Source organism: Halichoerus grypus, chromosome 12 (genome assembly GCF_964656455.1).
Source record: "Halichoerus grypus chromosome 12, mHalGry1.hap1.1, whole genome shotgun sequence".
In the NCBI taxonomy this organism is placed as follows: domain Eukaryota; kingdom Metazoa; phylum Chordata; class Mammalia; order Carnivora; family Phocidae; genus Halichoerus; species Halichoerus grypus.
In genome coordinates, this window is record NC_135723.1 from 77,635,870 (window position 1) to 77,663,859 (window position 27,990).

General features: G+C 35.0%; 1 protein-coding gene across 4 annotated transcripts in view; it reads left to right on the forward strand.

Moving 5' to 3' along the window:
• The window catches only part of CPED1 (cadherin like and PC-esterase domain containing 1), a 265,948-nt gene that overhangs the window by 124,815 nt on the left and 113,143 nt on the right, over positions 1 to 27,990 (forward strand). For 3 of the 4 annotated variants that reach the window (XM_078059500.1, XM_078059502.1, XM_036122361.2), the window contains 9 exons: positions 791 to 933; positions 1,724 to 1,796; positions 3,168 to 3,335; positions 4,589 to 4,693; positions 6,237 to 6,406; positions 10,261 to 10,331; positions 12,692 to 12,742; positions 17,249 to 17,432; positions 19,295 to 19,463. In XM_078059500.1, coding sequence (XP_077915626.1) covers positions 791 to 933; positions 1,724 to 1,796; positions 3,168 to 3,335; positions 4,589 to 4,693; positions 6,237 to 6,406; positions 10,261 to 10,331; positions 12,692 to 12,742; positions 17,249 to 17,432; positions 19,295 to 19,463 — 1,134 coding nt within the window. The remainder of the gene's footprint in view (positions 1 to 790; positions 934 to 1,723; positions 1,797 to 3,167; positions 3,336 to 4,588; positions 4,694 to 6,236; positions 6,407 to 10,260; positions 10,332 to 12,691; positions 12,743 to 17,248; positions 17,433 to 19,294; positions 19,464 to 27,990) is intronic. The other variant, XM_078059501.1, reaches the window with a different exon arrangement.

Consider the following 27,990-nt stretch of genomic DNA (forward strand, 5'->3'; position numbering starts at 1 on the left):
TGTTAAGAGGACACTGAGATTCTCTCAGATTCTTCATTAGTTGGCTAGATCTCCCACAGCAAAATGCTGTGAAGAAGCAACTTTCATCCATTTATTTTTGTTCTGATATATTCAGAAAAGTGCTAATACTAAAAAGTTTAGATCTGAATTTCATACCTTACAGTGGCTTTCAAATACATTTTCTTCTGATTTGGATTTACAGACCTCTTGTTGGTGGTATTCACCCATTTTAAAGAGAAGGACACAAAAATTCAAAGTGGGTTACCAGTCTGAGTTCACCTAGTAGAGTCACAAATTAAACCTGGACGTTCTGATCACAAGCTCTTGTAAATAGCTCCACTTCACTTTCCATGATTAGATGCCATGAAATGAAAAAAAAAAGCGGGGGGAGGAGGAGTAAAAAACTCGTAAAGTAATTTAAATTACAAGCTGTAGTGGCATCCCATATTCAATTGAAAGGCTTATAATATATTTTTAAATGTATATAATATATACATATTGCATATTATGTATATAATATATACACATTACATATTATGTATACATTTATTATATATTTTTAGTACATTATATATTCTTTCAGTATATTATATATAAGATATATATGTGTGTGTATATACACAAACTATATATAGAGATTATATAGAGATTATCAAACTTTCCTATTTAAGGAGTTTTTTTGAATGTGGCAAAGACACATAACCCAACAGAATCTTTCAAACTGGTCACCTTGGAAATGATAGACAAACAGATTATTGTTTCAATATTGAATCCTTTACTTTGTTCACAGCTGCAAACATTTTTTGAGACATTCCTGACAGTCAGTTCACCTCTTCAGGCTTTTGATAATATGAAAGAAGCAATTAGCAAACTCTTGCTAGCAGCTGAATTATTCAGCGAACCATCTACTCTGGGACCAAAGGCCTTCAATAGGTAAAAACCGATGCTAATATAAAAAAAAAGAAAAAAAAAACCTTCTAAAAATTACTAGTGAAAATATTCTTAATTATCACAAGTGTGAAAATATATCTTAATTATCACAAGTAGGTGGTACTTGGAAAATGTTATGTCAGTATATAAATATGAACTTGTAACGTCTTTTCATATTTATAGATCCTAAAACTTCAGTGCATGTTATAGACTTGTTAGCATCCAAATAATAGTGACAAGAAATAAAGCACACATTGTTTAAATTAATTTTAATTGCATCTCCTTTTTAAGCTTAGCTATTTTTATCATATGAACTTTGCATTGACTTAGGTATAATTTTACTTATGGACCTTATCAACAATATTCAATAGCTACTATCTCTATACTTCAGTTTACTTGAATATAATTTCATGCCCTTTTTCTAGGGAAATGTTAAATTTAGAATGTCAACAAAAAGGAGATGACTCAAAAGTAAGCTTTATCATGTTCCATATGTGAATAAGAATGCCTAGCAGTAAGGAGTAGGAGAGTTTCCTTCTCCGTATTTAGGTTTTCATGAAGTAACTTCATTGTTTAATGTGTTATGAATATTCTAGATATATTTGTATTTTTTATGAAGAACAAAACATATTCCAATTTAAAAATAAATTGCATGTAATTTCCAAGTCACTGCTCTTTTTACTTAGTACAGACCTTGAAATTAACTCTAGTAACTGTTAATAATGTATCAGAAGATAGAGTAAATATAGCAAATAGAATATATTTTTTATATTACCTTGTGTTTTTATTTCAGATGCAGATTATGTTTTCAACTTTTCACTTTTGATATTGGTTACTACAGTTTGGGGTACCCTGTTGTGCTCCAGGTGAATATCCTGAAGGCTTCTTGTGAGCTTCCACCTTACACTGAATGATCTGTGTGTGTGTGTTGGGGGGGTGTATATATGTGTATGGGTGGGTTGTCTGCATTCATAGGAACCAGTCAATAAATAGCAACTTGTATTAAAGTCACTACAGGCTTATATTTTACTGTAGTTCAGAAAATTACCTAATATGTGGAGAATCTATGATTTGAGTTCCAATCCCCACTATGAATCACTATAGAACAGGCATGGATTTTCACACTGTTTATGAAATAAAGTGGAAAACATGTAGATAATAGAAAATAGAAGATTACCCAGCTTATTCACTTGGGTTTATAAAAAGGTAACTCATACTTTACATACAGATATTTAGTTTTAAATTGGCCTTAAAAAGCCATAGGAATTTTTTAAATATATGGTTTTTTTCTAGTATAAATTTGTGTAAATTGAAGAGTGCTTTTGTATACTCTGATTCTTTTACTTCCTTTCGAATCAAGTGAACTTTATCTTTCATCTAAAATATCCCTTAGTGTCAGGATTAAAAAGCAGTTGATTGAATAAATCTACAGAAAGCTTTATTTTGAGATATGGAGTAGGAAGAAGGGAAAGGAACAAAATAAAATTATGTGCAACCAGAATTCAACTTCATATTGCATTGACTGCTTTTCAAATTGTTGTACAGGTGAATGATTACAATTATATATGGCTCAGACATTTAGTTGAATAGCTCAAAGATTTATCCATAAAATTATGAAACTTCATAAATCTACATCTTTAATCATTTATTCATTATCTTGCACACATCTCAGTTTGTATTATGCTCTTTGAAATATATTGTTGCAGCCAAGGTCAAAGATGTTGCTGCCTGTGTTCTCTAGGATTTTGATTGATTCCTGTCTCACATTTAGGTCTTTCACCCATTTTGAATTTATTTTTGTGTATGGTGTAAGAAAATGGTCCAGTTTCATTCTTCTGCATGTTACTGTCTGGTTTTCCCAGCACCATATATGTTAACCGACTTGAATATAAATACAATCTAAAAATAGTAAAAAATAAAATAAAATAAAATAAAATAAATAAAAATAAAATTTATTGTTCAGAAATGTCATATGTTATCTTTCCTGAATGAAAATTCTTCAACAGTAAAGAGTTTCAAGATAAATTACTGTGACTTTATAATCCATTACTTTTCATTTAAAAAACTGTATCTTCAAAAGAACATTACTTGTATTTTATAAAGCTGTTGACCTCCAAAAAGGCCACTAGATGTCAGTTCTGATCTACAATCCAGCAAGAATGAATCATGTCTTAGAACTGATTTCACTGCATTAAAAGTCAACGAAAAATATTTACGGTGCTTTTACTCTTTCACAGGTGCATGAACATTTAAATTTTCAAGATGATGATAATATGGATTTTGAGGACCAAAACACAGAAGAATTCCTTTTACAAGATACTTTCAATTTTCTCTTCTCTAATGAATCTTCACTTCCAATGTTTTCTGAGATATTTCAGGGACTTTATAGATCAGGTGTTTTTAAGGTAAGTGTGTATTTTTTAAGTGACAAATTTTTTTTTCAAGTCATTCTTTGAAAGGTGCCATTTTCTTTATTGTGTAGCTAAGCAAATTGATAATGCATTTGAAATGAATTGGTATCCATTATATTACACCTCTTTATATTTTTCTGATCTGAAGACCAAGACTATTTTATGTCAACTAAGTATGAGTAACTGATTGTGATGCAGTGATGGGTTAAAATAAAGAAGTTCCTAACTCCTAAGGAATGTCTGTGGATATTATGAATAATACATATTAGATGTTATTTAGAATACTTTAAAAGAAATAGTAGAATTTTTTGGAGGCAGTCTAGAAGAGCAGTGAGTGTTCTAGATTGACATCAAAGGACAGGAGTTAGAATACTGATTTTTAAAGAATTCACATCTGGTTCACATCTTTGCTTAGCTGCTGCTGATTAGGGTGTAGTGCTTCATAGTAGCATTGGTTAATTTTTATGGCGTGTTAAACAAGTTTTTTTGATGCATCAAAATCTGTACAGATTATTAAGTACAGTATTATTCTCTATGTACCTTTCTGTTTTAAAACCTGTATTTGGAGAATTTGGGAGAGTGGGATGTGAAAGTTCTCCCAAACAAACTTTGATGCTCTATGGAGAGTTGTTTGTGAGAAATAGAACATGACTTTATAGACTGCTGTTTCCTCTGGATTTTATTAATTTTTTCATCTAGTTCCCTGTTTTCCTTCATTAGTGAGTGGACTATCATTAAAACCGTTAGAACCACTTGATCCAGAAGTAGTGGTAGATATGTGCAACTTCTCCTCTCAAGAATGCCTCAGAAAAAAATGGATGTGGGGAAAAATGGGGCAGGGGACTGTTTATTAGAATCCACAAACTCCAAAATTTTAATGTCCCATAGATGAAATTCCCATGTTCACCTGCTGCTCTGATCTCTGGTACCCTGAAGGCTGAAGGAGATGCTTCCTGCATTCCCAAATTGTCACACACAGTCTACCCTCCTGGGCTCATCTCCCCAGCCTTACTACCAACGCCCTACTGAGCAATTTCATTCAGGTCCTCTTTGTCAAGTATGAAATTTTCTTAGAGCCAGACACTGTTGTGACAAGCTGAGGTTACTATGCGTGATTTGGCATTAATTAGCTCAGCTGTTTATTGAGTTCAAACTTTGATTGGTTTATAAAGTGGGGGGCAATTGGACTAAACATGGTTTGATTTTGTAACAACTGCTTAAGAATTGTTCCCCTCCCCTCATTATAGGGTGAAAACTATCAGAAGGAACAAAACCAATGCCTGTCTTTAGAGGAGATCAACTCAATTATGACTTTCACAAAGGAACTTGGGAACTTGGGGCAATTCAAACTGGTAAAACAAAAGTGACATTTGATTCCTCATGATTACTGAGCTTATAGATCAGCCATAAACTATTTGATTTTCGCTTCAAACTAGGTGAAGATTTTTCTTTAAGAAAGAGAAATCTTTGTAAGCTTTTTTCTTCTTTTCAGACATCTAAATATTAAAATGAACAGAACCCATATTCTTTAAGAGTTTGCAAATAATACATGACTTATTCAAGGTAAAAGGATAAGAGATCAGCCTAGCTGCCAGTATATGACTGTTCTGAGAGGGAAAATGTCCACATTTTACAAGAGAAGTTTAGCTTTTAACTTTGAGACATGTGCGTGGAACAAAACTTTCTTTCTGCTCATCGTGCCCTTTTTGTTTGTGTAAAATCAAATATTACTGAATGTAACCACATTTTAGAAAACAGCCTAAATCTAAATTTGTTGCAACTCTATAGCAAACTTCAAAGAAAGAAAACGAAAATATTATGATAACTAGGCAAAAAAACAAAAAATCTGACATGTTTTCCCTTCTCTATATTTTCTTGGGTTCTGTGAATTTATTGGTCAATATGGAAGGTCACTATCAATATAGTTTATTACATGTATGTGTGCATGTTCAGTACTTGCTTTGTTTCTAGTTCTGCCACTTATCTAGATGGGCTATAATAGATTTCTATTTTTCCACTTAAGATTTGCTTATACAAAATATCTTGTTAAAACAGCATTTTTCAAAGTCCACTGATAATTTATTATTAATCTGTTTGGATCAGACATTTATTTTTTACTGAAAAAAATAGCATGTATTCACATGCTACTTGTCTGAGTTATAACCAATTTACTAAGTTAATTAATGAATGTTTGGCACTTGTTTCTATAATTTAGACTTCTATTTTAGAGGGTTCAAAGTAAGCTTTTGCCCCAAAGATAATAATTTAATTGATGGATTATTTTAATTAATTTAAAGATAGTATTATATTTGTCACAGTTGGCTCAAAACTCCACAAAGATAGAGAGAGAGGTCTCATTCCTGAGGAATTCATAATTTGAGATATTGTGAATGTAGAGAAAGTCTCTTGGCACAGTGTGAAAACTGAAGAATTATTTTGCAGGAAAAAGGACAAACCCCAATTTCCTGACTCTCAGAGTAGAAAGAGGATAACCATAGATTTTTTTCCATAGGATTAATATCTCTCATCCTGACAAAGTTCACTTGTAACCCCAAATGATTTCTCCCCATTCTTCCTACTGCCTGAGTCACTCTGTCATTCAGCTGTTCTCAGCTATCGATAGGAAGGAAATAACCATTTTCATTCAAAGAAAAGAGAAAGAAAACTCACCATGTTTGGAAATATGATCAACAAAATTAGTTCCTGATAGAAAGTGGCATTTACCTTGACAACTGCACAGAAAATTATATTATGATACTGACCATTGGTTTTTAAATAAATATCTGATTTTTTGAAATAGCTGAATAAAATAGAAAGCCTTTTCTAGTAATAATACCTTTTCAGTTATTTTCCATAACTTATTCTGATATTCTGGTTTTGAATATTTCTTCTCAGCTCTTTCCATCTACTACTCCTAGGATTCGATCTTTGATGCATGAATTTTATGATAGGGCAAATCCTGTGGGACGACCTGGTTCAATCCTGACTCAATGCTGGTCTCTTATAAATGTATTTGAACAGTTTCAGCTCCTGAATAAAAAGGCACAGCTACATCCACTGGAATGGTAAGATAGCCACAAATTTGAATTGTGCAATCCAAAAATTCTCTAAAGATTGATTTCAAAAGATTTTGCCTACATTAAAGAAAGCAACAAAAAGAAATGTGTCCAAATATTTGTGCTCTGGAAAATAAGTTTCTTTAAAGCACTGAAACCATAACAATCCTAGTGGTCTTCAAACACTGTAATAAGAACACATCCAACAGTTTTTTAAACCAAGAGGACTTGACTCTACTACAGAGTAATGTTTAAAATTAAAAGTTTCAATCTCATTTCATTCTGTGATGTATATCCTTGAGTTATGAGAGCATCAGACAGAAGGAATTAGGTGACTTTTTTTTTTTTTTTTTTAATGAACCATCAGTCAGCGTGGAGCCCAAGATGGTATGATCATTTATTTAGAGAGTGTTTGAGGCGTGACTTTATTCTGGGCAAAATCTAGCCAAATTTCCAAATATGTCTGTCCCTGCCACAAGAATAGAACTTTTCTTTTTTAGAAGGTAGAATCTCAGAGGGAAACATTTGACCTCCCATTTCCACTTCCGTTCTAATGAGAGGTGGTAATGAGGGGATGGGAGAGAGGATAGGCCAAGGTGAATATATTCACATCTCCTGTCCTTGTCGAGAAGGGACAGGGCCCAAGGCACTGGCTAAGTCGGCTTCTCTTTTATATGATGGAATTCAGGGAATATTTGACTTTTACTGCCAGGAAAACAGAAGCAAACCTAAACCTCCTAGGGAGATGAAAGACGAAAGGGCCATGCCATAATCATTTATGTCTCTTGCAGTCCCTCTCAGGAAGGAACGGCTTCGGTTCTCCTGACTTGTCTTCATTTCACTCTGCCTCAGGAAGTAAGGAAAGCGTTTCCATAAGAATTTTTTTTACAATTCAAAAATACGAATAATTGTATATTTGAAGAATTCTTAGGACATTTCCCAGGATCAGAACTCACTTTAATTGCCACGATGTTATGAAGTTGGCCTTATTCCGTCAATGCTCAGAAGTAGTAAGCCTGACAGAAGCCTTTATTTGTTTGAAAAGTACATTTCAAATAACAGAGCTCAGTGCCCATTTGTTTGTTCTTCACCCTCACTCAAGTCATTCAAGTCTCTCATTCGTCATTATCAGTGGGGAATAGCAGACTTGATTTACCAAGGAGCCAATTTAGGTACTGTTTTTAACTTTGACTAAATTCCCTTGAGATATACAAGTTTTGGAAAATGTGTTCCCCAGCAAGTTTTTCTCAAGCTCCATATATGGTGTAAGGTTAAGGAAGGGACTTTTCCTAAATTCAGAATACTGCATTTAACCCAAACCCTAAGCCTAACCCTAACTGATTCCCTTTGAATAAGGGAGTTTATTAGTGGTCAGTGTTGAAAGTGGTCAGTGTAGAAGGGGTCAGGACTTTCTTGAATCAGACAGACATGGATTCAAATATCCCAATCCTAGAGTTTATTAATTATAGCAGCTAAAGTTTTGACACCTCTGAGACTCAATCTCCACATCTGTAAAATAAGGATTATACTACCTACCACATATTACTTCACAAGAATTACATAAGATAATTCTACATGGTATGTGGTATGCTGCAGCGCAAGTAGGTAATAGATATTAATATTGGCTTTTCACGTTTCTCTACCATCCTAAGGTCACTTTAGGATCTACAGTGGAGGAAACATTTTTTCTTTCTTTTGTAGGAAAAGCAAGACAAGTTCGAAAGATTTATCTAAGTTAACACTGAGAACATTAAATTTTAGATCTTTCTCAAAAAGCAATTAGGTAAATCACTCTGAGAACGTTCCAAGAAAGAATACTCGATTCTAATTATCTTCAAATTTACCTGTGAGTATATGTATATTTAATTATCATCCTGCTGTGTTACAAGGAGGATGCATATCATACACATTTTCCAGATGAGGAAACCATGCCGAGAAGGTGGGTCATTTGCTCAAGCCACACAGCCCAGAGAAATAGAGGAGGGATTAGGACCCTGGCCTCACGTCCAAGGTCCAGTGCTTTATTCCAGTGTAGCCTGTAACAGAAGGTCAGGTGTAGTCATTCGTCATTGTCCTTATCTTCACAATGGTCACCTCCAGCTTTTTCTATAGAAAAAGCCAATTTTACATACCTATGCCACCTGTGGGGATTAATGACTTCATGCTTCCTTTTATTTTTTAAAATTAGTTATTTATTTAAGTAATCTCTACACCCAATGTGGGGCTTGAACTCACGACCCCGAGATCAAGAGTCACATGCTCCCCAGACCGAGCCAGCCAGGTGCTCCTATGCTTCCTTCTAGATAAAGATCATTTGCTTAGAACAACGAGGTGGAAAGAGATAAAGTCAGAAAAGCAACGGTCAGAGAAAGCGACAGTGATGTATGTCTGTGCCCTGAGGCTTAGAATCCAGAGGTCCCAACAGAATTAGTGTAAATCTGAACAGAATGAAAATATTAAAATCAATATTTGTGCATCATCTGCTAATTTTCATTTTACAAGAAATAAAGTTGCAAGTGTACTTTGCTCTCCTCATAGGCTTTCCATGAAAAAGTCACATTTTTAAAAACAAATAATTTATTCACAAAATCGCATAAGGAATTGTTTCAGGATGCTTAACCATACAGAGCATCTTACTCCATTAAGATAGTAATTCAGTGTATGTGCATTTCAGGGTTTTATCTTTTATGAGCTTCACTTAGAGTTTTTGCTTCACATGAATTCAGAGATTTTTTTTTAATTTGGCCTGGCACCCAGTCAACCTTCAACTAAACATATTTCACCCCATGCTTGCTTTATCTGTTTCTTCATTCCTTGGGAGAAGGGAAATATTTTAAAGTAAGTCCTAGACATTTTTCTTTTTCACCCCTAAATACTTCATCGTATGCATCAAAGAAAGAAAAGAGACTTTGCAAGTAAAACTGCAATAAAGTTATCACACCTTCCCACATCAGCAATATTTTTAATTCCTTGATTCTTCGTAATTTGCTGATGTTTCTATTTTGAAGGAACTGAATATGCCTCTTCATCTCCTCTCTACCACAGTGCCCAGCACAATATCTGGGACAATAAATATTTATAAAACGTAACTTAACACAGAGCATCTGATTTCATCCTCATAGCATCGCTGTGAAATCAGGCCAGTGATATTCTCTCCATTCTGCTGCAATGGAAATGGAGAAAGAATCAGAGTACAACCCAGGAAAGTCCAACCACATCCTGCTCCGTATTCTCCGTCATCAGGACCAGCAAGTTTTCGGTCTGCAGTTTAGATTATTTGGTCTCAACTTGGAGTTCAAAAGCAATCTGGCCAAGCACTTAGTTACACAACAGAAAAACATGAGGCAAACACACCGAGAGGAACTAACCCTTACCATTAAGTACAGTTAGTCAGCATTTGAGGAGAGAAGACGTGGCAAGACATAGGTCATTTTCTGCATAGCACCCTTACATTTCCTAGATTATGTGTATGTTCTTCTGAGTCTGTGTCTCAGACTTTCCAGGCCTTCTTGCTTCAAGACTGTGTGATTTTAGCCAAACAGATTCCAATAAGAATGTGTGTTCCCAATTCACTTCTGTTGGACCCAGGCTATCAGGGACTGCTCACTTTTGGAAGGAAGAGTGACTTTTTGCCCTGCTTTTCTTCAAATGTGCTTCTGCTGATTAGAGATGATGAGATTTCCACCCACCTCACTTGAGGCCAGATTGCTAGTCTTGAGGAATGAAATCCAGAAAGTGTTTCTTTGTGTTCATCAAAATATCTGTGCCCACACAGAAAAAAAAAAAAAAATAGTCATTAGACGTAATTTCCATGAATTTTGTTCATTTCATTGATCCAGACTTGTTTGGCATTGCATTTGCAGGCATTCTTTCACAGAGGATGAGAACATTGAAAAACCACAAGTGCCATTTGATGCAACGAGAAATAAAAAAGGTAAAAAGGTATCATCTCACTTCTTCCGACATGAAAATAAGTATTGTGTGGCCCCCAAAATATATAAGAAAAATGTTTAGCTTCATTAGCAATCAAAAATGGAAGTTAAACTAGGAAATGCTATTTTCCCTCAAATTTGAAAAGATCTTTCCTCTTAAAGATCATAGAGTTGGGAAGAGTGTAGGGAAATAAGTATTCTCATGCCACTGGTGCTGGTATAAATTAGAGCAGCCTTCCTTAAGGGGCCATGTAATAACACATAAGAAAATGCTTAAAAGTTATTCTTACAGGGGCGCCTGGGTGGTATAGTCAGTTAAGCATCCAGCTCGTGGTTTCTCCTCAGGTCATGATCTCAGGGTTCTGGGATTGAGCCCCATGTCAGGCTTAACACTCAGTTCAGAGTCTGCTTGAGATTCTCTCTCCCTCTTCCTCTGCCCTTCTTGCACGTGCTGTCTCTCTTTCTCTCTCAAATAAATAAATAAATCTTTTTTAAAAAAGTTATTCTTACATCATAGAAGTCTCACTCCTAGATATTCATTTTAAGGAAATAATTAAGAATGTACACAATAGTTTAGTTACATAAGTTATTAAAAATAAATTTAAAAATTTGAAACTACTTCTATTGTAATAATAGTGAAATGGGTAAAAAAAAATAAGCCATAGACTTCCAATATAATACTGTAAAGCCATTCTAATATTTCAGAAGAATATTTATGACATGAATGATGTTTATGGTGTGTTGTTAAATGAAACAATTGACTACAAGCAACATGGGCCTCAAGGAACATCAATGGCAATTGTGATTTTCTTTCCTAGACTTATCTCTACTTTTTCTAATTTTTTCTTTCTAAAGAACATCTGAGCTTTTGATCATACAAAAAGAAAATGCTTCTAATTTTAAGAATAAAAGATGAATCATGGAACACTACATCAAAAACTAATGATGTACTGTATGGTGACTAACATAACAATAAAAAATAGAAGTACCACGTGTCTACAACTTTTTAGAAATCAAAATTTTCCTATTACAAATCAAGGTTTAATACAATAGAGTGGTTCTCAGCATATGGTCCCTAGACCAGAAATATCAGCATCACCTGGGAAATTTGGACCATTCAGATCTACTGAATCAGAATCATACCTCTCTGTGTATGAGGCCCAGCACTCTGTATTGTAAGAAGTCCTTCAGATGATTCTGAGGCATGTTAAAGTTTGAGAACCACTGATTCAATAGAAGGAATTGGTAAGCCCAGTGAAGAACTGGTGACAAACTGCTATTCTGTGTCTTTCTCACTCCCACCATTTTTCTCTTTAAATGAATGATTAAAGCACTCTGAGTAATTCATTCCTTTGTTCCATCAGTATTTAGTAAGGAGATTTTTATTTTTTATTTTTTTATTTTTTATTTATTTATTTGAGAGAGAGAGAATGAGAGAGAGAGAGAGCGAATGAGAGAAAGAGAGCATATGAGAGGGGGGAGGGTCAGAGGGAGAAGCAGACTCCCGGCTGAGCAGGGAGCCCGATGCGGGACTCAGTCCTGGGACTCCAGGATCATGACCTGAGCTGAAGGCAGTCGCTTAAACAACTGAGCCACCCAGGCGCCCCTTATTTTATTTTTTTAACTTGTGTTATGGATTCTTTTTTTTTTTACTTTTTTAAATTTTATTATGTTATGTTAATCACCATACATTACATCATCAGTTTTTGATGTAGTGTTCCATGATTCATTGTTTGCGTATAACACCCAGTGCTCCATTCAGTACATGCCCTCTTTATTACCCATCACCAGGCTAACCCATCCCCCCACCCCCTCCCCTCTAGAACCCTCAGTTTGTTTCTCAGAGTCCATAGTTTCTCATGGTTCGTCTCCCCCTCCAATATCCCCCCCTTCATTTTTCCCTTCCTACTATCTTCTTCTTTTTTTTATTTTTTAACATATAATGTATTATTTGTTAGGTAGTAAAGAGATTTTTAGATAGATGTTTGGTTTACTTTAGAAACTTAAGAGGAAATGTCAGTGGAATCAACTGGATAAAATTTCTGCAATTCTAATGATCTGGGATATTATAGTCATAAAATCATGGAACCTTCATAGAAGGAATCTCAACATCACCCCCAGGCAATGGATGACATTTGGACCATTCATTTTTCTCCCCTAATATTTTCCTGTTTCAAGTAATCATTCTCCTGAGATCTGAACCAAAGAACTTCTTTTGTTTTACTAGCTTTCAGTTTAACTAAGAAGGGTTTTCTGATATAAGAAAAGTTAAATAATAAAAAGTATGCTGTTCAAGATTACTGAATATGTATTCCTTTTATTTTAATAGTTTTCATTTTAAATTAACCTTTCTTTTTTTTAGCTGCTGTTCCACGAATCATGAATGAAACCAAAGAAGTTCATTGCAGTAATGGTGAGTTCCAATGAAAGTGTTTCAGTGGCATGATCAATAGCGAGGCATAGCCCAGCTTTGAATAAATCACCATTTTACCATATTTGAGTACTTTTAGACTGTAATGTATTTTAAGTAAATTTTAGAAGTTTCTGAATGAGTTGATATGTCACTTTTGCATAAGAAGAACATCTTTAATTTTCTATTTTTGAACATGAAATGTTATGTTTATGTGTTTGTTTGTTTGTTTAAGGCCAGTGACTTTCAAACTCATTTTGAGGGGTCTTCAGGGTGCTAAGACTTTGCCTTGGAGACTGCTCAAGTGGATAAACTTGGCTTATTTGCTTTATACATCAATTTTTAGGACTCACACCACCCCACAGGGATTCCTTTTCTGCCAGATTGTTGACATAATGGATAGTACTTGAGTTGATTTTTTTATATAACAGAGAGTTTTTAATCTGATTTTCAGTTTATTTTCTTAAAATTCATGATTTTTTTTACTAAGGTATGATCAAGAAAAATGGCATGTATATAATAATACATTTCAAGTATATAGATTTTAGGATTTAAAAATAATTTTCTTTACTCTGGTCAGTATTATTCCAGTGGCCTTGAAAATATGTAATTCTAGAGAATCTAACTGACCTTTCCAAAATCACAGGGCTATTAAGTGCCTGAGCTGGATCACAAAGCTGGATCTTCCAATTCTTTGTCTAAAGCTCATGAATTATCTTAATACTTTATAACAATATGATGGAAAAATAAGAGTTCTCCTTAGCAGGTTTGCTTTTTGACCATGTATACATACATACATATATATATGTATATAGTGCTAAAACATACACTCAGAAAATTTAGCCTTTCAGGAAAAGTCTATTCCAGTAAAACATAAAAGCTGGAAAAAATAAAATTTATGGACTAAGGTTTAATTTATTATAAATAAGAGTCTTCCAGTTTAATAAAATCTAATTTGTATCTTCTAAAATGCAATTTAATTCATTCATTATGTTTTAAGAGTATCATTAAAATCTGGGTAGACTGAGAGGTTATACAGTAATGTGGTTTAATAGAATCAACAAGTACATCCAATTAAAGAAAAATGGCATTTTAAATAAAGTATTGCTGATCAGGAAAAATAACAGATATGACTTATGCTGTTCCTTGCCTGCACTTTTCATCCAATCTCTTCCTCCTAGAAAAATACGTGCACCTCTTGGGATACTGGTGCCTAGGTTATAGTGGGGAAAGGACTAGGGAGCAAACCAGGAGCAAGATGAGAATGCACATTTGTCAAGTGCTAGGCTCTGGGATAGATTCAGCATCAGGAAAGTCACTTCACCTCTTTGGTCTTCTATTTTATTATGTATAAAATGAAACAACTCTATGGGGATAATCTCACTTTTTTTCCATTCCCAGGTAACCTGCTGTAGAGGATGTGAACATGTTAGATAAGCTCTTCAGCTTAGTTCATATTTTTATGTTGATAAAAAACTAGTCCTACCTGGGTCTGTATAATTAATCTGCCTACTTTCATGGCCATGATCTAAGATTTAAAAAATAACTTGATGATGCCTCAGAACAGGTAGGATTATCCTTCAGAGTCTAGGCTTTTCTCGTGTTTAATATGAGTTATGATTATCCCTCAAGAGGGCAATAAAACTCTGTGGTTAAATGAATCCATTAAAAGCAACCAAAACTTCAAACGGCTTTCCCAAATACATTTGCCAAATAGGCTAAGCAGCCTGCTACTGCCATAGCTCATGCTGGGTTCTCCATGGATCTGAGGTAAGCTGGCCCGAGGTGAGTTGGCACTGGGCTGGGAAGGATGCCAAGGAAACTCCAGGTGTTTGTAGGCAGCAACACTGATGATTCAAGTGAAGATGATATCAAGATAGATCAGCTTTTAAGCAGGGCTTTAGGATGCAGCACTTAAACCAGAGTTGGAGAGTTTCTGATGAAACCAAAAACAAGCGCTTGCTAGAATCTTGCTTAAGAGCATGATTACGCATTATGTCTCGTGTGGGGCTGCATTTCAGTGTTACAATGGGCAAGCCCCACTGGAAACTTTCACTGTGAAGTGAAAGTGTAAACTGCAGGGAAATTAACTCTCAGTGACTGTTTTATAAAAATATGCCTTCTTAAGTTAAAGTACATCTTCTGTGGTTACTATTTTGAAAAAATAAATCTTCTACTTCATTATTCATTTAACTGGTTTTGAACATAAAAGTGTAATGCAAGTGTTTATATTCCCTTTCTACTTAGGAAATGGTCCTCTCAAAAGCACATTTTGTATCTCTGGACTCCAGCCTGTTTAAAATGTTATGTTAGGTTCACAGTCTCCATTTGAGTCAGATCTTATGACCAACAATAGCCTGTTTTTACTGTGCTTATCTCAGTCTTGAACATAGAATGTGCTGGAAAAAAATTTTTTTTAAATGAATACATTATTAATAAGTAGTTGAATTCAAATAAAAAGCTACGGTCCTTTTCAGGATGAAATCTAATAATATAATCTTGCCCTCATTCTTTAACTTTTTCTCTTTTATTGTAAAAATTTCAGGAGTTGACAATGATCGTCAAAATTATAGATGCAGTCTACCTACAACTATCAGCCAGATCAAATCTTTGGTAAAAAGTACAATCAGTCAAATGGGTCATTTATCCAATTCCCTCAGTTGTTTAACCAAATTGACTAGTTGTTTATTTTTTACTAAGACTTTTCCCTACAATGAAATTACAATATATCTTTCGTATTATTACTTGTTCCTAATTTGCACCTGGATAGTTTTTTCTTTTGCCAGCCGAGAAAACTATAGAGTGTGAGTCAGAAATACACAAGGTTTTTTTCGTTTTCATGTTCAGCTTTCATTTTCATACGTGTATGATAGTTGTACTGAGACACAGTTCTCAGAACTGGAATAAAATATCCATAAAGTCGGTGGCATCCACCGCCATGGGTTTGGAGGTACGTCTCCATGTCTGTCAAAGAAATATAAAATGGTTGGCCTTGATAGGTCACAAAGTCCAGGATGGAATGGGAGATGTGACTGGAGAGAAGAAGATGAGGAAGAGATTGTGAAATGCCTCTTCTGCTTTATTCGGAGCTTGTACTAGATTTTGGAGATAATGAGAGACCATTAAAGAATGGAAGCTGTCGCAGATCTGATTTTAGAAACCTCACTGTGATAGCTGTATATAGATAGAGGAAGGGACATGGTTCAGAGGATCATCTACTTTCTTTAAGTTCAGTGTATAGCTTCCGGCAGCAAATTCTGCGTTATCTGTTTTGTTGCCATGTTGTTAAACATCATTTAACATTTTATTTAAAGGCAATAGAAGGATACTTTCATTTTACAGATTTCCATAGAATCCACTGGAATTTTGTTAACTACTGAAAAGTATTTATGGAACAAAATACTTACTAATATTTCTTTGAAAAACATTTGCTAAGCTTCTTTTGAGTAATGTGTTTATTCCAAATATGTAATCAATATAATTTAGCAGTAGCTGGTATATATGCCTATAAATGCATTTTTCTTTTTCTCATCAAGATACTTTTGTAAAAATTGGGGTACCACCTAGAAACACATTTTTAAAATGGCTTAGAATCAATGGTATGAAGTAATATGCTGAGTTCTACAGCAGGATTGAGGAGAGTATAACATTTCTTTCTCATACTTTAGGGCACTTTCTTGGGTTGGGGTGACCAGGGCAGGGAGGGGGGTCTCAGAATGTCCTGCTGCTGTTTTTGTATCTGAGTGTTTGGTAAAATACTGGATTTTACGTTCTTCACCCTACTGCCTGTAAGCTACTATATCAATTCAATGGCAGTTTAATGACCCTCCCTATTAAGAAATTTTCCTCATTCCCTGCTGGTGCCCTTCTGTTCCCACTTCACAGAGTCATCACCCCCATTTACCAGTTGCTTGATAGATGCAATAAATGCCACGAAAATGTTATCAATCCACTGGTGAGACATTTTCCCACCTTCTCACCGCCTTTAAACTTTTAAGGGCTGAGCAAAAACTATCATCTATATAATGCCAACTAAAGTCAACAGCTGTTATATAAGGCAAGCTCTACAAAATTTGACAAATAGAAAATCCAGCTGAAGCCACAAATCAAATATAACCAGAGTGCCAAGTGGAAAATCAGCAATGATTATGAAGGTTGTTCAAAGGATTAAAAAAAAAAAAAAAACCTTAATCATATATGCTTTTTTTTTAATTTTTTTATTGTTATGTTAATCCCCACACATTACATCATTAGTTTTAAATATAGTGTTCCATGATTCATTGTTTGTGCATAACACCCAGTGCTCCATGCAGAACGTACCCTCCTCAATACCCATCACCAGGCTAACCCATCCTCCCACCCCCCTCCCCTCTAGAACCCTCAGTTTGTTTTTCAGAGTCCATCGTCTCTCATGGTTCGTCTACCCCTCCGATTAATCATATACGCTTTTTAAACATCTATCCATTTCACAGTTGTCTTTTCTTTGCCATTGTTGTTTTATTTTAACAGATGACACACAATGTTATATCAAGCAGATCCTCACACATCCACATTTGGAGCTAAATCCTGAATTTAACCCAAAGATCAAAGATTATTACTCTGAAGTCCCATTTGATGTGGTCACAGTGACAATTGGAGCGGAGACTTCTAAGTGTCAGTGCAAGGTGTACCTGCATGATCGGGCAGGACCAAGGTACGGGGATGTTGACCAGGGCTGAGTGGAGACATCATAGTGGGAAGCAAATATTTGAAGCAATATTTGAAGGTTGAGAAAAGCTGAAGCGTCAGATTAGTTGGAGAGATTGCCAGGGTGTGAAATCCTTCCACTTTTCAGGTGTCATGTGGTAAAAAAAGGACATATCAGTGCTCTACTGATCTGTTAACAATCTTCGATTTCAAGTTTTTATTTAAATTCTAGTTAGTTCACATATATGGTAAAATTGGTTTCAGGTGCAGAATTTAGTGATTCATCACTTACATATAATAACACCCAGTGCTCATCACAAGTGCCCTCCTTAATCCCCACTGTTTAGCCCATCCTCCACCCATCTCCCTCCATTCCCAGTTTCTTCTCTATAGTTAAGAGTCTCATGGTTTACTTCCCTCTCCTTTTTTCCTTCCTCTACGTTCATTTGTTTTGCTTCTTAAATTCCACATATGAGTGAAATCATATAGTATTTTCTTTCTTGACTTATTTCACTTAGCAGAATACACTCTAGCTCCATCCACATTGTTGCAAATGGCAAGATTTCATTCTTTTGATGGTTGAGTAATATTCCATTATGTATATACCACATCTTCTTTATCCATTTATCAGTCGATGGACATTTGGGCTCTTTCCATATTTTGACTATTGTGGATAGTGCTGCTGTAAACTTTGGGGTGCATGTATCCCTTCAAATCAGCATTTTTGTATCCTTTGGGTAAATACCTACTAGTGCAATTGCTGGATCATAGGGTAGTTCTATTTTTTTAACTTTCTGAGGAACCTCCATACTGTTTTCCACAGTGGCTGCACCAGTTTGCCTTCCCACCAACAGTGTAAGAGCGTTCCCCTTTCTCCACATCCTTGCCAACATCTGTTGTTTCCTATGTTAATTTTAGCCATTCTGACAGGTATGAGGTGTATCTCATTGTGGTTTTGATTTGTATTTCCCTGATGATGAGTGATGTTGAGCATCTTTTCATGTGTCTGTTAGCCATCTGTATGTCTTCTTTGGAAAAACGTCTGTTCTTGTCTTCTGCCCATTTCTTAACTGGATTATTTAGTTTTTGGGTATTGAATTTGATAAGTTCTTTATAGATTTTGGATACTTTGTTAGCAATGTTTGGATCTAATCTTTGTCACAGTGTTGTGACAAGAGAGGATCTTGTGATTTGAAATATTAAAGAGACTCATTAAGGGTAGCTTCCTTCTACCATTTCCCAACTCCTCAAGATTTTGAATATTCAGGGGTTGAACAAATATTTTGGTGACAATTTATGGACATACTAACACTAATATTCCTAGTCTCATGAGATTTTTTTTTCTATTAACTCTTTTGAGAGTCACCAACTCTTTTGTTTATAATTTTGAACAGAAGATAGAACTGTATTACATACCATGTTCATGGCAAGGAAAATACTCATGTTCCCGTGCTGTGGGGAAGGAAATGCATTTGGCATCCCTGAGAGCTAGGAGAGTCTAGTAGAAAGAAAAGAGAATTCAAGTCAGACCAACCTGGACACCAGCCCTGACTCTACCATGGGACTTTAGGCATAGAGTTGATATATTAAATGAGATAATGTATGATCCTGAGAAGTGGTTAATAAATATTAGTTTCCTTCCTGGTGACTGCTAGAGGACATGACTTGCTCTGCAAGATAATTGTTGGCATACCAAATACATAATTAAGTTTTTTTCATATTTTAAGTTTCTTATGAAGTTGTATAGACCTTATCTTCTTTTGTGTACAAATTATAGGCATTAGATAAATATTGATGTATGAATCCATCATATATCAATATTTATTTATTCATATAGACATATGAATAAATCTCTCTCTCTCTTTCTAGCTTTGCCAACTACCCTCTGGGTTTGGGAATGAACAAAATCTCAATGCTGGTGGTGGATGAATCTCCAGCACAGGGGGAGACCCTGAGCACGTATAAACTCACCATCTACAGAGAAGACCGTCCAAGTCTGCCCTTGTTTGAAGACTTCACAGCATGTGGTTTTGTGCAGGTAAGTGAATTCTACATTTGCACTTGGGTTGAATTGGGAGTGATCTGTTAACCCAGGTGAAAAATGCCAAATGAAAATTGTTAGGAAAAACATGTATGCTTGCAAATCCAAAGTGTGGTCTCATTTCCAAAGAGAAGGAGTCCCAGGCAGTTATGTGAGTTACCTTGTGAGTGTTTTTCTTTGTAGTGTGGTGGCTGCTCCCTACACTTCCTGTGCTCAGTGGACGTTTTGTGCTTAATATTGAAAAAAATGTCTGAGTGATCACACTGAGTTATAAAATTGATTTTACACTTGAGTTTATATTTCCATGTTAAATTGTGCTGTGTTTCTTGGATTTGTACCTGAATCTACTCTGAAATTTTAAACGAGGTTCAGTGGAGTTTATTTTAAAGAATTAGAGAAAAATTTACGAAGCTATTTCATGGAAGGGATACCAGATGAATGAAATTACATTTGCTTGAGTAGATTTATTTTTCCTGCACTTCTTGTATCTTAATCATTCCTAAAGGCCGTAGTTTCTCTTGTGACCACCACATACCACTTTGTAGCCCTGTTGATCTTGGAGGGTGAATGTGACCCAGAGACTTTGTCTTATTTGGTGGTTCTTTCCTCCATTTCTTCCCTTTGTTAGGATTCCAGGTATAACCTTCTACATTTCCTCACATCATGCACCCTCACTATAAGTGCTTCTGGGGAAGTAGTAATTGATGTTAGCATATCTCCTATTCAGTCAGAAAGCATAATTGCGAATATGTCGTGTTTCAGTGACTGATAACTTATTGGGAGCATTGAAGCACAGAGGATTAGTAAGAGAGAGAAGTAGCTGACTGAGTCTCAGTGAGTAGGATGAAAATGTAATGGCCAGATAAGTATTCTCTCCCCCTCTCCCCATTATTTGTCAGAGTGTATTTATGCTCCTGCTAACTTGGCCTGATCACTCTTCTCCATATATGCTTCCCAATCTGGGTGGTGGTTACATCCATAACCAGGCGGTGTATAGATATGTAAAACATTCAATTAACTATGCACTTAAGATTTGTGCAACTTATTGTATATAAAATACATATAAATGTATTTTGCTATATATAAAAATTATATATACCGAATATAAATTATACTTCAATAATATAAGAGAAAAACATTAGTAGAGAAGTATGTATTATCTTCCAAGACATGCTTCTCTTCTCAAATACTACATTCATCAGAAATAAGTTAATTACCATGCAATTACCTTAGACAATGGATTATATTAGGAATTTGTTACTATACTATGAAGAAAAATATTAGAAAATTCTTGTGGGATATATCCTATAGATGATTGCAGAAAAGTATTTCAGTCATTTATAAGAATTCTTTCCAGAAGGTTTTAATTTAAAGTTTATGTGTGGTCCCACAGCAGTACTATATTTTATAACATGGAGAAGTGTCTAATAAGCACTAATATTTTTTTAGCCTTCCTTTACAAACTGTCAAATGACTGAAGAGATAATGAATGAATAATAATGATTGATTTAGATACTTAATGAGGCATGAGTGGCCTCAGGAACTGGGAGAAGTCAATAACAGAGGTAGGATTTTTCTCACCCTAGGCTCTAGTGACAGTTCTAATCCAGAGACCTTTCCCTTATTTCTCGTTTATGCTTAATCTCATTAGAGTCTTTGGCTTTCACTGCAAGCTGATACCATCATGAAGTTCAGAATACAAAGAGCAAGAGATACAATTTCAGAACTCCTATCAATTCTCAGCTATTTCAGAGTTTCCAAATTCATAGCTAAACAGATATACATTATGAGACTCACAAACGTTTGGTCTTCTAAATTGTTCTTTCTCTATTTTATCAACAACCATAGGGCTTTACTATATTCTTATGTTGATGTCCAGAGTCAAACCATTGCATATTAAATGGTAGACCATTCTATTTGAACCCCTAAAGTGTGTATGTGGCAAACCAAAGGAAATGAATTAAACTTTAATTATAGTTTATTTGTTGGTTAAAGGGAAAAATTACATTTCTTCCTTATATTATAAAGTAGATTTTGTCCTAATGGACTGCATTATTAAATTTTTAACAAACCTAAAAGGCAATCTACATTAAAATAACCAAAAAAGAGTATTCAATTTGTGGTTAATCAAGCCTCCTAATTTCTCCTTCTCCCATTCTCTCACCTTCTGGTTATCAGCTATTCATTTGATCATTTCACCAAAAGACTATCAGTGAAGGGAAAACAAATATAAGGCATACCAGTCAAAAAATCAATTACTTTGACATTTTGGTGAATAATAAGATAATTTAATTAATTTGTTAATTGACATTTTGTATCATTTATATGATGAAATATTGTTAAATACCTACTTAGCCATAATTAACTATCTGAGTTTGGTGTCTGTTTCTAATTATATTGCCAGTTGGAATTTGTATATGGTTACCACAGAGGCAACTCTTACTTGAGTTATTACCAGTGAGGGAGAAAGGGCTAATTTATATGACTGATAGAAGACAACTAGATCTGGACCGAGGCTTTTCAACCTCAGCATTATCGATATGAGGGCTGGATATTTTTTTGTTTTAGGAAACTATGCTGTGCACTATAGACTATTTAGCAGCATCCCTGGCCTCCATCCAGTATATTCCAAAAGTATACCCTTTCCAAACTGTGACAACAAAAAATGTCTCCAGACGTTGCCAAATGTCAGATGGGGGGCAACACTGACCCTAGTCTAGAACCACTGATATATACCAATAACAGGCCTGCTTTTGTACTTTCCACTAGTAAATCTAGTAAATCTGTTGTGGATTTACTCAAAGTATGAATAGGTTAGAGGTAATCCTTCAATGTTGAATGTTGAAGAATCTCTTCTCTTTTCTCATCCTTGTGTTTTTAATCATTTCTATGGTCAGTGATACTACCATGACAGCTCTTCATTCTTCTCATTAATTTGCCATCTTTTCTGTCTAATGTAATTATAATCAGAAATATGCATTCAATTATAAAAAACATGATTCTTAATGAAACATAAAAAGTGATATAACATACCTAGACTGTTATTTCATTTTGATTTACCCATAAATAGCATAATGTTTTGCTGTTAGGAAGAAAGATTTAGAAAGTAATAAACTGTTATTATGGTTGGAATATGTCATGCTTCGGAATTAATAAAATATATTTATGTTCTAAGGAAATTAAAACACATATGGGGAAATATTTCTTTTAATATCTCTTTCCAAATCAAAAAGTTTTGACATGGATAACAATATAGCTTCCTAGAAATTGATTTGTATAAATGATCTATGGTCTCATAAACATTTTGCCCCCGAAGTGTTGTGCCAGAATAGGGCCATAAATAAAATCTACAGAGAGGTCATATAGCAGAAGCGTAGGAGACTACATTTCAGGGATCCGTTTGTTAGAAACAGCCTTCATTTTAAAATAAATTACACTTAATAAAAGGAAAATACCAAGGAAAGAAAAAAACCCATTTTAAAAAAAAGTTTTGTCCAGCATTTAGCTATAGATTTAAAACTGACATTTGCTGCCTTATTAAAAAAATTAGTGATCTATATGCAGAGCTATTAAGTGATGTGTAAATGACTCCAGTTATAGCATTTGGAAATGCTTTATAATTTTCCCATTTATTTTTGTGCTGTTTCTCAACACAAAGATTACAAAACAATTCATGGGATAATTGTCTAATATTTTAGCAAACACCCACAGTAAAAGAATAGAAGAGCATTTATCGATGACTACTTTAAAAAACCTTTGTTCATTTCCAAAGTTATAATATCTATTAAATACTCATTTTAGTGATTTTTTGGTTACCTTGCCTACCCCATTACACTGGAAGAATGTGATTCAATTTTTCAACAATAAAGCCTGTGTTGTCGTGAAAGGTCCCAGCTAACAGCTGTTTATTAATTATCTGCTGCACACTTTGCTCTTACAAACATGTCATGTACGGCAGGAGATACAGTGCAGCATTTGTAGAACTTTTATTACATGCCAGACATGATACTAAGAACTTTACCTTTTTATCTTATTTAGTGTTCTTCACAACTTTAAACATAGGTGATAACTGTCCCCGCCCTTAACTTATGGAGAAAGTAAAGCTTTAAAACATACGTAATTAGTAGCAAAGGTGTTATTTGAATACAGGTCTGACAGACTTCAAATTGATCCCCTTAATCATTACTCTGGACTGTAGAATCTGAAACTCTTATTACACTTATAATCTAATTAACCTGTTTAGGAAGTTCATTTAGCCAGTATTTAACCTGTTAAGATTTAGTTAAGTAGAATTTGTTTTCATGGTCATGTACAGTGATAATTTTTATAATGTTCTAGAATTACTGCAAAATTCTGAGGTCTTCATAATCCTTATTTTGATGAGGAATGTTATGGAATCAGAGTCTTCCCTTCCATAGTGTGTCTATTGGAAGGAAAAGTTTTAGAGCTAACATCTAATATTTTACTAGATATCATATATATCCTAGTATCTGGCTATCTTTCTTGGTCCCAATATTTAATCAGGTTTAGTATTTTACATATTGGAATTCTACTTAGCTAAACTACTATTTTTACTAATTGTTAAAATGTTTTCCAATGCTCAGGCTTTTTAAAATTTTATGCTTGATGGGGCGCTTGGGTGGCTCAGTGAGCTAAGCGTCTGCCTTCAGCTCAGGTCATGATCCCGGGGTCCTGGGATCAAGCCCTACATCGGGCTCCCTGCTCAGCGGGGAGCCTGCTTCTCCCTCTCCCTCTGCTGCTCCCCCTGCTTGTGCTCTCTCACTTTCTGTCAAATAAGTAAATAAAATCTTTAAAAATACTAATACTAATAATAAATAAATATTATGCTTGATTACACATTAGCAATTTCCAGTTGATCCTTTTCATTATTTAACATAACTCCCTACCTTATTGTTTCTATTAAAAACATCTACAATATATTTTTTCAAAACTTATAAAACCCTTTGTTCACATGTTCACTTTATAATAGTGAGAAGAATGTACTGTGGAATTGGCAATTTGATGATACTTTTATCATATTCATCGGTGTGAAAGGACCTTACTTTCATACTCTTATTTAATCCTCACAACAAACAGATATAATAATACAGGTGATTTTTATTATCTACTTCACCCACTCCCTTCTAAGAGAAAATTAAGTCTTGGGCTCTTTTACATTTTTATATTCATTTATAAATTTATGTACTTATTTCTATTTATTTCTATTTGTATTAATTAACATATATTTATATTTAATTTTAAGGGTTTTATATTTTGGTGGTATGTCTCAAAGGTATTAAGAACAGGTTCTTCATGTGTCAGTTTCCACCTTCAGTGATTTATTATGATATCTCTCTGACTTTAATGAGTGGAAATTAATAGGTTCCAGAATGCTGTGATTGAACACTGCATTCAGTCCTCACACATGTAGAAGAGAATGTCTCCACTGTAAATGTCAGAATTTTCTCTTGCACTATGAACAGGATGAAAGTCAGTTTGCTCTGTCAAGATAATTTTATTAGAGCAAAATTTGCATCTTAGCAAATTATGTCAGGCCACTTTCCTAACCCCGTGGTTAAAAGCCATGGACTCCAAGGATCATGCCCATAATTGCTATCAGGGAAGCCTGGGTTTCAGTCCTGGCTCTGCTTCTAACTGGTCTAATTTGCTGTGTCTCCTAGTGCAAGGTATATACGCTCTCTAAACCTCAGTTTGTCTTTAAGAATAGAACTAGTGATAGAACCTGTCTCATCAAATTGTTCTAAGGATTCAGCTAGAAGATAAATGCAAAGTTTCATCATGAACCTAGTGTATGATCAAGTGCTCAATCAGTATTCAATTACCATCATCATCATCATCATGTAAATTCTTTTTATCAAGATGTACCTCTAGTGCTTACCTGCGGGTATATAGGGAAGGAGAAAAAAAAGGAAGAAAGAGAACAGCAAAAGAAGTAGGAGCTAATAATAGCGAGGATGCTGGAATTGTAAAGGAATTGGGACAGGAAGCACTGGTTAGGAATTAGAAGGGAGAGTGGGTGACCTGGGCTGATCCACATGGTTGCATTCCAGATGTTCATGAGTCCCAGGCACTTTGGCCTCTGTGGACCCCTTCTTTCATGAAAGAAATACTAAAAATCATATTTTGCAACTGTGTCAGTATAAAGATGAATATATATTATATGTGCATGTACTCACACACACACTTTGAAGAGTTCAGTTTTTTTCTTCTAATTATAAAGGAAATTCAAACATTTTCTTGGGCTCCTAAAATTAGTACTGTGTGCTGTAGGCACGGTTCCCATTGTGCATAATAGAGAATTTGGCCCTACTCTTCTACTTCACTCTGAAGAATGTATAGCAAAGACATCCATATCATTATCAATGACCCAGGCTGTAGGCATTCTTTCAAGTCTTGTCGATTGCTCTTGACTTAAACACTTAGCCCTTTGCAGGTGTTTCAGGTTCTGTGTGCAGGGACTGAGCACAGCTTTACCAGCATTCTTCAAGAGCCTTTGTAGCAGCAAGGGAAGTGAAATGTCATTTCCATGAGCAGTTTGCACACCCAGACATTTTGATGGCAGTAACCTCCTCAGTGACCAGTAAGCATTCACATACATCTGAGGCTTGGGAATTTTTATTTCGCATTGTTTTCTTAAAAAGCCAGCGAAGATGAGAGGGGTGTGTTCTTTAGTTCATGATCTGTTTTAGTGCTTATATAAATTATCTTTCTGAGCTGGTGAAAAAAAGCTATGTTAAACACTCACTTCATGAGTTAATGTAACTTATGGTCAGATAAATTACCATTTAAATAAAAACTTTTGTTCGGCACATCTGTTCTCCATGTTTCTCCAAGTCACATCTGCTCCCTTTACAAGAAGAAACAAACTTTTACTACCATGAGTGCAGCGGCACCAATACAATGTGGAAGAGAATGAGATCTTCCTGGCTTCAGCATCCAGAAGTTTCTGAGTACTGCCTTCTGCTGTTTATGTACACTCATTTTTGTTTGAAGTTTCTGTTTTGGCATCCTAAGAATTAGTCCTCTGATTTGTGAACTGTACAGGGAAATAGAAAAGAACCGTGACAGGTCTTTAAATAAAATATTCTGTTAGAGTAACCAGATTTCAAATGTGACATTTGAAACTTTGAGGGAAACTGTGGCTAACAGGGAAGCAGATAAATGGGGTTTCTTTTTGATAACTCCAATTGCTGATACCTGCTTCTTTGTGGGCTTTAATTGCTCCAACGGCCCCTAGATCTTGTATCTCTCTTTCTCCACGTCTTCCCCATTTTTCAGGTGCAAAGGTACACAGCAGGATAGTGAGGATGGTGGTAAGAGAGGGGAGAGAGCGTGGGAGCTGAACTAGGCATTTTATACGTTGTCCTCCCCCTTCTAAACCAAGCCTAGAACATGACTCATGTTTAAAAAAGCATTTGTGGCTTCGTCAAACAACAGATTTGGGCTCTGTATAAGACAAGTTAAAGCAAAACGATTCCTGTGGGTCGGTGGTCTTTAACGTTTTGGAGGAATCAAAGTACCCTTTTGCATATCTGATGAAAGTTTTCACCCCTTGTTCCAAGTGATAATACACAAGCATACACAATGCCACATACAATTTCAAACTTAGGAAAAATCTCGGATAAAAAATTCCTATCCTAGTAACTCACAATCTGATGCCGAATATCACTAGCAGCAACAAGCAGAATAAGGACGGTTTCACTTCTGCCATAAATACACATGATTATAATTCAATTTATTGAGCACCTACTTTGTCCAAGAAACTCTGTGTTTATATATGTTATTTCATTTATTGTTTTCATAGTAAAAAAAATTAGTATCTCTATAACAATATACCATTTGGGGATTATGTGTGGTTTTTCGACGATCTCTGTTAGCCCAGAGGAATCAGCAGTTATTATGGTTCTCAAAGCAAAATGCCAGCAGATCGAACATTGCCTTGGAAATAAACATCCACGATGAGACCCCTGGCCATTGTTTTCTTTTTACAGGCTCAGAGAAAGTGGTTATGAGTTGTAGGTAATGGTGGTCCTGGAAACACAGGGAAAATGAATACTGTGTCGTTTGGACTGTTTATATTGTCCTCATTAGTCAAAGCCATTGATGTGCTTTCTTTCATCAGGCTATAACAAATTGTTTTTTGTTCAAAGAAAGCTTGGCCCAATGGCTGAATTAGGTAATGCTGAGAAAATTTCCACATGCATCTGACCAACTGTAACATTTCCTTCAATAGGTATATGTCGTACGAACAGGAATGAGGGATGGGGTATTCCTTGCAGATGGTTTCACCAATTGCAGAACTGCAAGTTGGTTTGACATACGTTCCCTGAAGGCAAAATTAGGACACTTTACTGCCTGACATATTTAACTTCTTTTGAAAATGATGCTAATTTGTCTTTTTTTTTTTTTCCTTTTTCATCCACATCCTTTTTTTAGGCAGTACTAATGAGTTTAAAACATTGAACATGACCTCATTCTTCAAAGCAGACATGGTCTCTCCACC